The sequence below is a fragment of the Mus caroli genome, unplaced genomic scaffold (genome assembly GCF_978045245.1).
Source record: "Mus caroli unplaced genomic scaffold, Mus_caroli_1 scaffold_6, whole genome shotgun sequence".
NCBI classification, from domain to species: Eukaryota; Metazoa; Chordata; class Mammalia; order Rodentia; family Muridae; genus Mus; species Mus caroli.
Window position 1 is genome coordinate 25,672,110 of NW_028227261.1, and position 12,834 is coordinate 25,684,943.

At 48.8% G+C, this 12,834-nt stretch overlaps 1 protein-coding gene across 1 annotated transcript in view; it reads left to right on the forward strand.

Annotated features, from left to right (window-relative positions):
- The first annotated feature begins 4,510 nt into the window (after positions 1–4,510).
- The window catches only part of Oprd1 (opioid receptor delta 1), a 32,542-nt gene continuing 24,218 nt past the window's right edge, over positions 4,511–12,834 (forward strand). Inside the window, exon 1 of the mRNA XM_021160247.3 lies at positions 4,511–4,837. Within this exon, the coding sequence (XP_021015906.1) occupies positions 4,611–4,837 (227 nt within the window). The 5' untranslated portion in view covers positions 4,511–4,610. The remainder of the gene's footprint in view (positions 4,838–12,834) is intronic.

Sequence of the window (12,834 nt, forward strand, 5' to 3'; positions counted from 1 at the left end):
GCTTGGAGGTGATTTACACTGAAGTCTCTGAGTACTTCAGACCATTCGAGATGGGGGTGGCGTCTAGCAACCTATATGATCAGAGTAAAAGTCTTGTTTCCCAAGTCCTCAGATGGCTGAGTGGGAAAGCCTGGGGTGCAGGTGAGTGGGGGTGGGTTTCTCTAGCTGAGGGTGGAGCTGAGCTGGCCACTGGGTGGGAACGGGGAGAGTGAATGAAAAGAATGAACTTGGGGGTCTTCTGGGTGTGTTCTTTTAAAACGACACGAGAAGTGTTTTTTTTAAAAAATGTTCCTTTTCAGGCATGTGTATATGTGTGAATGTATGTGTGCTCTCTCAGGTGCACACACACACACACATACACAACACGCTCACCAGGACACACTCACACACGGGAGTGCAGGTGCTGGAGGATGACAGAGGTGTCTGGTCCCCCCTGGGCTGGAGTTACAGGCAGTTGTGAACTTTCCTACAAGGATGCTAGGAACCAAATTTGGGTCTTTTGCAAGAACAATCCCGGCTTTTGACTGCTGAGCCATCTCTCCAGGCGCTGGCTCTGTTCTCTCTGGGAAAGAGTAAATGTCTTGATAAATGACTCGTGTGGAGGGCGGGAGGGGATTTTCCTTGCCAGCCTATGCTCAGAACCCAGGTCATTACCCAAGAGCACAGAACTGAGAAGCACCAATAATGGTCTTATTCCAATCCACCTGGGGAATCTTTATTATTTTATTTTATTTTATTTTTTGGTTTTTCGAGACAGGGTTTCTCTGTATAGCCCTGGCTGTCCTGGAACTCACTTTGTAGACCAGGCAGGCCTCGAACTCAGAAATCCGCCTGCCTCTGCCTCCCGAGTGCTGAGATTAAAGGTGTGCGCCACCACGCCCAGCCCGGGAATCTTTATTATTTCAAATGACATGCCCCAAGCACCCAGTGTGACCAGGCCTCTCCTGGCTTCAAGGATCAGTCAGACCTGGTCTCTTTAAGATGGTGAAAAGATCATATAAGAATAGCTACTGTATGGGATAATTTAGTGCCAACCCTCAATTTTCTTATCTGTAAAGTGGGACAATAAAAAGAGTATAATATTAAATGGTGATCCATGGATAAAATGCCACAGTGCTTGGAGGTGATTTACAGTTCAAAGGCTTAGTTCATTATTGTCATGGTGGAAAACATGGTGGCATGCAGACAGACATGATCATGGGGAGTTCAGAGTTCTACATCTGGATCAGCAGGTAGTAGGATGAGAGAGCCACTCTTCCTCTTTCTCCTCCTCTTCCTCCTCCTCCTCCTCCTCTTCTTCTTCTTCAGATTTATATTTATTTTTTGTATGTGAGTACACTGCTGTTGTCTTCAGACACACCAGAAGAGGGCATCAGATCCCATTACAGATGGCTGTGAGCCACCATGTGGTTGCTGGGAATTGAACTCAGGATCTCTGGAAGAGCAGTCAGTGCTCTTAACCACTGAGCTATCTCTCTATCCTGCTGACTTGGGCTACTAAAACCTCAGAGCCCACCCCTAGTGACATACCTCCTCCAACAAGGCCACACCTCCTAATCCTTCCAAGTAGCGCCATTCCCTCATGACTGAGCATTCAAACATTTGAGCTTATGAGGGCCATTCTTATCCAACCACCACATGTGGTAGAGCTGTTTCTTCCTTCCTGTTGACAGCCAGGCATGGTGGCTCCTGTCTGTAATTCCAGCACTCCAGACCGAAGCATAGTCAAGGGGATCAGCACAGGTTTGAGGATAACCTAGTCTACATAGTGAGTCCCAGGGTTGTACAGTATGATCTTATTTAAAAAGGAAAAAAGGAGGGAGGAGCTGGAGAGATGGACCAGTGGTTAAGAGCACTGACTGCTCTTCTAGAGGTCCTGAGTTCAATTCCCAGCAACCACATGGTGGCTCACAACCATCTGTAATGGAATCTGATGCCCTCTCCTGGTGTGTCTGAAGAGAGTGACAGTGTACCAACATACATGAAATAAATGAATAAATATTTTTTAAAAATATGAAAGAAAAACAAAAAACAACCCCCCCCAAAAGCCCAACCCTTTGGAGGTGTTGAGTGGGAAGGCTCACGAACTCACAAGAAATCAAACATTAGGACGCTCAGCAAACTCACTACAGGCTCTGAGCTTCTTGGTTCAGGTCACAGGAATAGCAAAAAGTTGCTGGGGAGAGGAGACTTTTCAGTGTTGGAGATCCCTGCAAGTTCTGCCTGGGGTTTCCCCCTAAACTGTCATCCATGAGTCGGTGGGGCTTTCTGGTGATGAAACCACCTCAGACTTTCACACCCCAGTAGGTAACCCTGCCCCTGTAAGCAAAGCAATAACCAAACCAGACTAGGATAGCTTTTATTCTCCTATCCTTGCCCTCTCTATCTGACCAGACAAAGACTTCCCGGGCATGGAACAGCTTGATAGAGAGAATGTTCTGGAACAGCTGGGGACCTTAAAGAAAAGGATGGCTCAGGATCTTGGCTGGAGAATGAGTATAGGAAGAGAGAGCCAGCCATCTGCTATTCTAACAGCACAACTGGTCCATAAGGTGGCCTTGGTTTTTAATTACATTTATTATTATTATTATTATTATTAAGACAAGGTCTCACTATGCAGGCCTGGCTGGATTGGAACTGGCTATGTAGACTGGGCTGGCTTTGAACTCACAGAGCTCCACTTGTCTCTGTCTCCCGAGTGCTAGGATTAAAGGTTTATGTCGCCATGCCCCGCTGTTGTTAAATTTTTATTTTATGTGTGTTTACCTGCTTGAATGTCTTTGTCCTGTGTGTATGCAGTGTTCATGGAGGCCAGAAGAGGGCGTCAGAGCCCCTAGAATCAGAGCACAGACGGTTGTGAATCACCATATGAGTGCTGGGAGCTGAACTCCTGGCCTCTGCAAGAGCACCAAGTCCTCTTAGCCACTGAGCCATCTCTGCAGCCCTACTTAAGTTGCTTGTCTTAGTTAGGGATTCTTTTGCTGTGATTAGAAAAACAGGATCAAAAGCAACTCGGGAGGAAAGAGTGTCTGTGGCTTCCACTTCCACATCACAGCCTGTCCTCTAAGGAACTCCAGGAAGAACTGCAGCAGAAGCCATGCAGGAACACTGCTCACAGGTCTGCTCAACTTGCTTTTTTTACACAACCCAGGATCATCTGCCTAGGGGTGGAACCGCCCATCAATCAGCGATCAAGAAAATGGCGCACAGACTTGCCTATGGGTAAATCTTAAGGGGCATTTTCTCAGTTAAGATTCCCTCTTCCCAGGTATGCTTAGTCGAAGGGAGGGAAACAAACCAATCCAACACAAACACCACGGGGGTCCCTGCTGTGACCCTGGCTGTCTTCAGTCTTTTTGACTTGTAGGACCTTTATATATGCTTTTCTTTTTTCTAGAAGGCTCTTCCTATTTCTTCCCTAAATTAGTCTCCCCCACCTCTAAATCCACACAATATTTAGGAATATTCTCCTGACCCTACCCTTCCCCGACATTCCTTGAATAGGACTTCATTGTGGTTTTTTAGAATCGATGCATCTCTTCCGGTCTGAGCTGTAAGCTCTTGGGAGCCGGGCCTTGGTCTGATTATGCACACCGATGTACCTGGCTCTTCTGTTAGGCACCCTCAGAGTGAATGTGGAGCTAGTGAACGGGGCGCAGGAAAGTGTGGCTGATAACGGATGTTTGTGGTTTTATTTATCGCTCAAGCAGCCTGCTAGCTCAGAGCATAGAGCCAGACAGGAAAGTTGTGTCTCTAATAACACACACGCATCTGTCCAGATAGGTGTGGCCTTTTTCAGCTTGATGTGGTGAGATGGTTAGTGGCCTTGATGGCGGCTTATGTCCGGTGCCAAGCTGTACAGACCCAGGTGGGTTTATTTCCAGTGTCTCCCCTTGAGGTTGTAGCTGATCATATTACTAGTTTTCATCCGGAGCCTTTGGGGGAACTGGACGGTTTTGGTTTTGTTTCTTGGTCAGGAATCACTTGACAGTTCTAGAAGATACGGCAGGGAGCGGAGCGCACACAGTTCGGAGTCACGGGGGCGGGGGAGGGGGGAGTTGGTGGTGGTGATGGAAATCTGAGTTCTTTACTCCGTTGTCTTCATCTCCCCCAAACCCTCTGAAGGCGGCAGGAGATTTTCTTCATCGTGCAGACACAGAGAATGAACTTGAGAGTGCTTAAGCGGCTCGCTCAAGGTTACTCCCATCGTCCGTGAAGAGGCGGGAGGCGGGATTCGCATCCAGGTTCTTCTGACTCCGAAGTGGCACGGGGGTGGGGCGGGAGGCCGGGCCGGGCTCGGGGCACCTGGAGTCAGCGGAGCTCAGGCAGGGAGCGCGCGCGAGGCCTCTCCGGCCCAGCTCAGAGCCGGGTGGTGCAGCGCCCGCCCCCGATCGCCGGCGCAGACTGGCGGCCGCCTCCGGACCACGTGGTGCGCGCGGCGGCTCGGGGCTCCCCGGGCTTGGGCGAGCACTGCGGGCGGTCGACCAGGCGGAGGAGGCGGGAGCGAGCGCTGCAGCCTGCGGCGTCGGGGCCGTGGCCTCCGTTTTCCGCGCGCCACTCGCTGGGTCCCTGCGCCCAGGGCGCACGGTGGAGACGGACACGGCGGCGCCATGGAGCTGGTGCCCTCTGCCCGTGCGGAGCTGCAGTTCTCGCCCCTCGTCAACCTCTCGGACGCCTTTCCCAGCGCCTTCCCCAGCGCGGGCGCCAATGCGTCGGGGTCGCCGGGAGCCCGTAGTGCCTCGTCCCTCGCCCTAGCCATCGCCATCACCGCGCTCTACTCGGCTGTGTGCGCCGTGGGGCTTCTGGGCAACGTGCTCGTCATGTTTGGCATCGTCCGGTGAGTCAGCCGAGGGCGTCGCGGGGTTTGGTCCCAGGGTCAGAGTGGACACTACTCTTTGTAGACCAGGATACCCAACCCTGACTCCCCGGGTTCCTGAATGCCCTGCACAGAGGCCAGGTCCTCTGAGATTATGAGGACAAGGCGTGTGTGTGTGTGTGTGTGTGTGTGTGTGTGTGCTTGCACTAACCTAACTACATAACATTTAATCATCCTTGACATCTCTTTGCTTCTGCATCATGGAGGTGGGACAGTTTGGCAACACTTTGTGTGTCTGCCGCGCACGCAGTTTGTGATTGGGCAGTTTGACGGTAGCGTGTGTGTTCGGTCCTCTGAAACCTTGCAAGGGTGAGCTGAGGTGCTCTACACAATACCTTAGGTCTTTGGAGCATACAGCAGGGACAAGGCTGTCTGCTCCGGGCTGTGGGGACACGCCCCAAGTCACATTTCGTCGTTGGTCTTCTGTGGTTGCTGTGTGTGTGCTTGTCCCAAGCCATCAGTTTGTAATTCTGTATGAGATTGAGATGTATTTGCATTGTTTCTTGTCAAACATCTAGGTCATGGGTGATGGAGGCACCCGGGATGACTTTGAACACCAGTCTTTGTGCTGCGTGTTCTCTGATGGAGAGCCCCATAGTTCCTGTGAACTGACCATGGGGTTCTCTCTTCCCTTCCTCAGTGGCCCTGTGGTCAGGAACTCGGGATATGATTCAGGGCAGATTTATCCTCCTTGAGGCCTGGGCTACAGAATGAACTTAAGGCCAGCTAGAGAAGAGAGAGAGGGAGGGAGAAATAGATAGATAGATGGATAGATAGATGGTGTGAGATTATTAGTAAGGGCTTTAGGGGCCACAGACTGTCGCTTAATTGATAGCTTCTGCAGCATGTGTGAATCCTTACATTAGTTTGTAGTGTTCAGTCCCCAGCACACTACACACTGGACATGGTGGTCCCACGGCTGTAATCCCAGTCCCGGGGGGTGTTGAAGCAGAAGGCTCAGAAGTTCAAAATCATGCTTTGGTTACATAGAGAATTTGAGGCCAGTCTAGGATAATGGGCTTGGGGTATAGCTAAATGGCAGGGTACTTGCCTCCAGATAGGCAAGGCTGAGAACTGCCTAAATTAACAAAGCAAAATGTCTCCAACTCATCTGTACCTGTGGGCGCCCTGATGTAAATGAAGCACCCCCTGCAGACCCCAGACCGAGGTAAGGGCTCATAGCAGGCTCCACAATATGCAATAAGCAAATGAGAGGTTTTGCTTTCCTCTCTGTTTGCTGCCAAGGCGCCAGGGGCTGCTGAGATGAGTTTTGAGATTGGGGAGCACTAAGACCCTGTCTTGTTTAGACAGCATGTGTCTCTTGCCTCTGTCCCCTCTCTTGCTCAGATTAGGGGTTCAGATCCCGGACTCTCATCCAGAAGACATTCCATAAAGATGACGGAGTGCAGAGGTAAAGGTCATGGCTGTGGGCCAGGTGGTACCCTGTTTCTATCCCAACTTCAACATGTCCTAACAATGTGGCTTTGGCCAAACAGCTCACCTTCCCCAAGCCTCATTTATCTCATTTGAAAATATACGGTGATTAGAATAGTCTGTTGGGGCCAGGCAGTGGTGGTGCATGCCTTTAATCCCAGCACTCGGGAGGCAAAGGCAAGCAGATCTCTATGAGTAGTTCAAGACCAGCCTGGTCTTTAGAGTGAGTTCCAGGACAGCCAAGGCTACACAGAGAAACCAACCTTCCCCAAGCCCCATTACCCACCTCCCCCAAAAACCCCACAATAGGCTGTTGGGAAGATTAAATGGAGGCATGCAGGTAATGTCCTAATAGCAGGCACTGGGAAGCATCCTAGGTCTTTGGTGTGTGGTGGGGGTCTGGATTAACCAGCACAGCTGCAGCAGCTGCAGGTGTGCAGCGTGGGTAGCTGGGGCCCTGTTGTCTGTAGTTTCCACAGTGGGCCCTGTCTCTGGCCCTGCAAGGGCACACGTTTTGTCTGTCAACAAATATAACAATAATAATTGCTGTTAATCATCGACACACCTGTCCAGCCTCAGGTTTCTTTCTCTCTTTTTTTCTTTCTTTTTTTTTTTTTGGCACAGCCTTGACTGTGTTCATGATGTAGAACCAGGCTGGCCTTGAAGTCACCTGATAGAGATCCACCTGTCTTGCCCCCTACTGAAATTAAAGGCATGTTCCACCACACTGGGCATGAGAGCCCTTAGTGCCCAGACTCTGAGCACAAGCCTCCCGTGGCCTCTGGCCCCTAACAGCCATGCTCTAGGGACCCAAGGTTAGTTGTGACGCTAGGATCAAATGCAACTTCCTAGGGCTGTGGAATTCAGAGCAGGGATTTGATTTAGCCAGAGGAGGTGATACCTGGACTGTGAGGTGTCTGAGATGCTGCAGTTGGCTGTATGGAGAGGCTGGCGGGGCGGGGCATCTCAGGCAGCTAGAACGGCTAGGACTGTAGAGGTCTAGAAGGGAGCAGAGGGTTTCACCTGAGGCCTTGGTGGTCATGAAGGCAGAGAGGCTACAGGATAAAGACACGAAAACCATAAAAGTGGTGTCCTTTTCCCTGGAGTGGTCGGGATCATCAGAAGCAGAAGGGTTGTCGGGATTGCCGGAAGCAGAGGCCACCGCTGTGTTCTGAGCTTCAGTAGTGCCGGGAGCCAGTCTGAGACTACCAACTTAGTCTCTGCTGTTCAGAAATCTCGAAAAGTTGCAGAGAGATGTAAGAGGAGTGCCACAGAGCATAGGGACAGGGCGATCAGGGGGAAAGGAATGAGACCCTAAGGGGAAGCCTTGGAGACAGGCCAGGGTGGTCGGGACAGACCGTGTGCTGGGGCTCTGGCTGCTAGTCTGGATGTGAAATTGGAGTCTGGACAGCTTCGTGGCCCCAAGCTCGGGCCAGCCATGCTGGGAAGTCAAGGCGCTTTGAATGTCAGGATCCGTGAAGAATGATGGTCAAGAGGATGGGTCTGGTGAAGAAGGGGTGGAGCAGACAGGCAGAGAGCGAGTGTTGAGGAATCAGAGGCTAGTGCCGGGCGATGGGAGGAGCCCAGGACAGGTAACCAAAACCCCTGCCTCCAGCTTCCTTAACCTCTCTCTGAAACTCAAGCCAGCTAGACCTAACAGGAAGGCAGAAACTGGCCCAATGACTTTGGATGAAGCAAAAACGGGAGGAGTGGAGAGTGAGCTGAGGCCAGGACCTGCTGGTCTTGCCCAGAATCTGCCATTTCCCAGGTCTTAGGATCATTCCCTGGGAAGCATGTGAGTCACAGAAACAGCAGAGTGAGTGGGAAGAGTCGCCAAGGACACAGAGTCTCTTCTGAGCTTCTTCTGGAGTCTAGGGATTCTCCAACCTGCACTTGAGTCCCACAGTGGGCTCTTCTGTTCTCATTCATAGACTAGAACATGGGCTCAGAGGCAGCAAGTGCCTCTTACCGCAAAGGCGTTGCAAGCTCAGCTTTTGTTCTGTGACAGGGTCTCCTGTAGCCAAGGCTGGTCCCAACTTGCCATATTGTTGAGGATGAATGTTAACGTCCCCTCTTCCTGTCTCATCTACTGTTCAAATAATAGGGTTACAGACACACACCACCATGCCCATCTTAGACCTGGTCTTTCTGAGCCCCCAAACCTTAACCACTCGGCCTGTGCTAGGCTTGAGATGCACAGAGAGGAGGCTAGGGTTAGGTAAATCTCAAGGCCTCAGTATCTGATATCAGCAGCTGCAAACCTGGACATTAGAGCCACACAGGGGCCATAACACTGTGTCCATCACACAATGCCCATCACACAGTGACCATCACGTGGTAAACATCATACAGTGGCCATCACAGTGACTATTACACAATGAGCATCAAACAGGGGCCATTGTCAGATGGTGGCATTTTTCTTTTCTTTCTTTCTTTCTTTTCTTTTCTTTTTTTTTTGATTTTTTCAGACAGGGTTTCTCTGTATAGCCCTGGATGTCCTGGAACTCACTCTGTAGACCAGGCTGGCCTCGAACTCAGAAATCTGCCTGCCTCTGCCTCCCAAGTGCTGGGATTAAAGGTGTGTGCCACCAATGCCCAGCTAGTGACATTTTTCTAAGTGAGCTTAAACAACACATTGCTGCAGACCCTCTGGGCCCCTGTGCCTGCGTAAAACGAGTCTCTCGAGCAGATGGACAAAGAGTCGTATGAAGTGACAAACAGATACACACACAGGAGAGGTGTTGAATCTGAATGTAATTTTCTGGTGGAGCCTCAGACTTTTTATAATACAGAGTAACAGAATAGGGCACATTGAAGTTTTCCAGGTGCAAGGGGAGTGACTTCAAAAGGAACCAGATAAATGTTTACTCTAGAGATTATCACCCTGCTTCGGATCAGCCCTGTGCCAGGCAAGAGTTTCACACTTTATTGTTAATAGCTCCAGGGAGGTTTAACTCTTTTTTTTTTTTTTAAGATTTATTTATTTATTTATTTATTATTATGTAAGTACACTGTAGCTGTCCTCAGACACTCCAGAAGAGGGAGTCAGATCTTGTTACAGATGGTTGTGAGCCACCATGTGGTTGCTGGGATTTGAACTCCTGACCTTCGGAAGAGCAGTCGGGTGCTCTTACCCACTGAGCCATCTCACCAGCCCCCGAGGTTTAGCTCTTGACAGGCCTCAAGAGTAATGTAGTGTCACTGACCCCGAAATTCTCTAGGCCTTGTTAATTCTTATCTAGTTTGGAGAATTCCCATTATCAGGATAGTATATCAACTTTCTCTGGTGTGGAATGTAGTTTGTAGTAAATATTTCTATCTCAGTGAGACGTTTAGTCTCTTTCTGCAGACAACTGAGTTAATAGCTGTGATTTATTGTTTTATTGTAGTGTTTAATTAGTTACTGAGTAGGTTAAGCTCCTTGCTGCTATCTGGGATCTTGGAACACTGGGAGAGGCTTTAGCTAATTAAGAATACAATCTTAAAAGGCATTTACAATAAGGTAATACTAAATAGAGAGCACGTGGATCCATACACTAGACTAACGCGGGAGCGGAAAATTAATTTTATGGGTTAGGGGGAATGCCAAACTCCAGGAGGGAATTTCCATGAAACTCTTTTCCTTGTGGGCAGCTTCCAAGCTTTCTCTTTGTCAAACTGACCCAACTTGAGAGCTGGCTTTTGTCAGACTCCAGGAGGAGAGCTTCCTTGAAACTCTTTTCCTCATGAGCAGCTTTTAGGCATTTCTGCCTGACAGGCTGACTCCACCGGAGTGCCGTGGCAACACATATATTAATCTCTCTATGCCTCAGTGCTCTGCTCTGTGGAATGGGAGGGTGGTAGACCCTTACAGGGTGAGAGTAAGAAAGTCATGAGGTGCCAACCAGCTCCAGGTGTTCAGTAGCTGTTTGGAGGCAGTCTGCGTAAAGCTGGCCGTGTTGGGGAGGGATAAGGCTCCCCTCTCATTCAGTCACCATTTACTAAGCTGTGGAGGAGCTCTGGCTGGATGCTACAGGGGAACTTTATCAGGTCAATATCAGAAGCTTTCTTTTATATTAAAGATAGCTAGATAGTTACTTCAGGACTAGAGGTTGCTATTACCCATACTCTTACTGCAGAGAAAACGCTTAGTCATTTGTGTATATTTCTTTCCCATCTTTGCTTCTACACACACACACACACACACACACACACACACACACACACACACTTGTTTTTATGAAATTAAGATTGCTTTGGGTCAGGATCCAGTCATATGGATTTTGTAAGATTGTGTAAATGATGAGAATAGTGAGATTTTTTTCTCAGTAGCCCACACTGGGTTTCAGTTTCTCATCATCCTGCCTTCTAAGCTAGCCCGAGATACAAAATTGAAACCTTGTTTCAAAATAACAAAACCAAAGGGATAAGGGAAACCGGTTTTTCGTTTTGTTTTTTTTTTTGTTTTGTGTTTTTGTTTTTGTTTTTTTTTTTTTGGTTTTTTGAGACAGGGTTTCTCTGTATAGTCTTGCCTGTCCTGGAACTCACTTTGTAGATCAGGCTGGCCTCGAACTCAGAAATCTGCCTGGCTCTGCCAGGGAAACCGTTTTTTTTGTTTTGTTTTGTTTTGTTTTGTTTTGTTTTGTTTTGTTTTGTTTTGTTTTGTTTTGTTTTGTTTTGTTTTGTTTTTAAAGCTGGTTTAGGTTAGAGAGAAGGCTCAGGTGTAGACAGCACTTCCTGCTCTTCCAGGACCCAGGTTCAAACCTCAGCACAGACAGGTATGGCAGTTTAGTCTTCTGTAACTCCAGGCCGACGCCCTCTTCTGGCTTCTGAGGGTACTGCATGAGCATGGTGCATAGACAAACTAGCTGGCAAAACACTCATACACATAAGATAAAAATAGGGCTGGTGAGATGGTTCAGTGGGTAAGAGCACCCGACTGCTCTTCCGAAGGTCCAGAGTTCAAATCCCAGCAACCACATGGTGGCTCACAACCATCCGTAATGAGATCTGGCTCCCTCTTCTGGAGTGTCTGAAGACAGCTACAGTGTACTTACATATAATAAATAAAATAAATCTTTAAAAAAATGTTTTTAAAAGCTCATGGATTTTGATAGCTATATTGTGAGTGTATTCTTCTATTGAGCAGCTTGCATTTTAAAAGCATTTGCTATTTTTACTTTTTAGAGATCTATTTATTTTATTTTATTTTATTTTATTTAAGTATTTTGCTTTCATGTGTGTATGTGTATGTACCATGTGCATGCCTGATGCCCAAGCGAGTCAAAAGAGGGCAACATATCTCTTGGAACTGGAACTAATGGATGGTTGTGACCCTTCATGCAGATGCTGGGAATCGAAGCTGGGTCCTCGGCAACACCAACAAGTGTTCTTAATCTCCAAGTCATTTTTTTCCCTGAGACAGGGTTTCTCTGTGTAGCCTGGATGTCCTGGAACTCACTCTGTAGACCAGGCTGGCCTGGAACTCAGAAATCTCCCTGCCTCTGCCTCCCAAGTGCTGGGATTAAAGACATGTGTTACCACTGTCCGGCCCTCGGAGTCATTTTTCCAGGCCTGCCATTGTCCTTTTCTTTTAATTTTAAATTAGATTTAATTTCATGTGTGGGTGTTTTGAGTGTTTGTATGTGCACCACATGCATGCCTGCTTCTTGCAGAGGCCAAAAGAGGGCATCACATCCCGTGACACTGGAGTTATAAGTGGTTGAGAACCAACCAATGGGTGCTGGGAATTGAGCCTCGAGCCTCTGTAGGAACTACTGTGCTCTTTAACGCTGAGTCGTCTCTTCCGTGTAGAGTGGGCTAGTTGGGGTATTCTTTCTTGTTGGGGGGAGGCATTCAAGACAAGGTTTCTTTGTGTATCCCTGGCTGTCCTGGGACTCACTCTGTAGTCCAGGCTGGCCTGGAACTTGGAGATCTGACTGCTTCTGCCTCCTGAGTGCGGAGACTGAAGGTGTGTGCCACCCCGCCTGGCTTCTAGGACTATTTTGAATATTTGTGGTTATAGACTCCTCCTACAATTTCTGTACAATCTTTTCTTGCGGTCAAACCTCTTTAAGGAAGACCTGGCTGCTGTCCCACACAGAGAGCTTCCTGCCGCGAAGGGAGAAAGCAGACACAAGAAAGCCATCAGTGGAAGTTTGGTGCCAGAGATTCAGATAGATGGAGAAAAGATAAGACTGGGCAAACATTCAGGTCTCCTCAGCCCAGCTGGGATCCCAAGAATAAGTCTCAAGCGCTGTGACCCGAGGGCTCACCCCTGCACCCCACGCCCCTGCCAGATCTCTAGACTTTGAGAGGCAAGGGAAGGCATGATTTCATTAAACTCAGGATCCTGGGACTTTGAAATCAAATTGGCCACCCAGAATATCCTCACACGCGCAGGAAGGAGGGTAATCGCAGGGTAGAACAGAAAGCCCGGCTTAAATTAGCAAGTTACCAACATGCAGGCTGATGCGGCCCCGTTTCCAGTTGCAGGCTGCAGGGTGGGGTGGGGTGTCTGGCTGTGCTCTACTGATTTGTAGCTT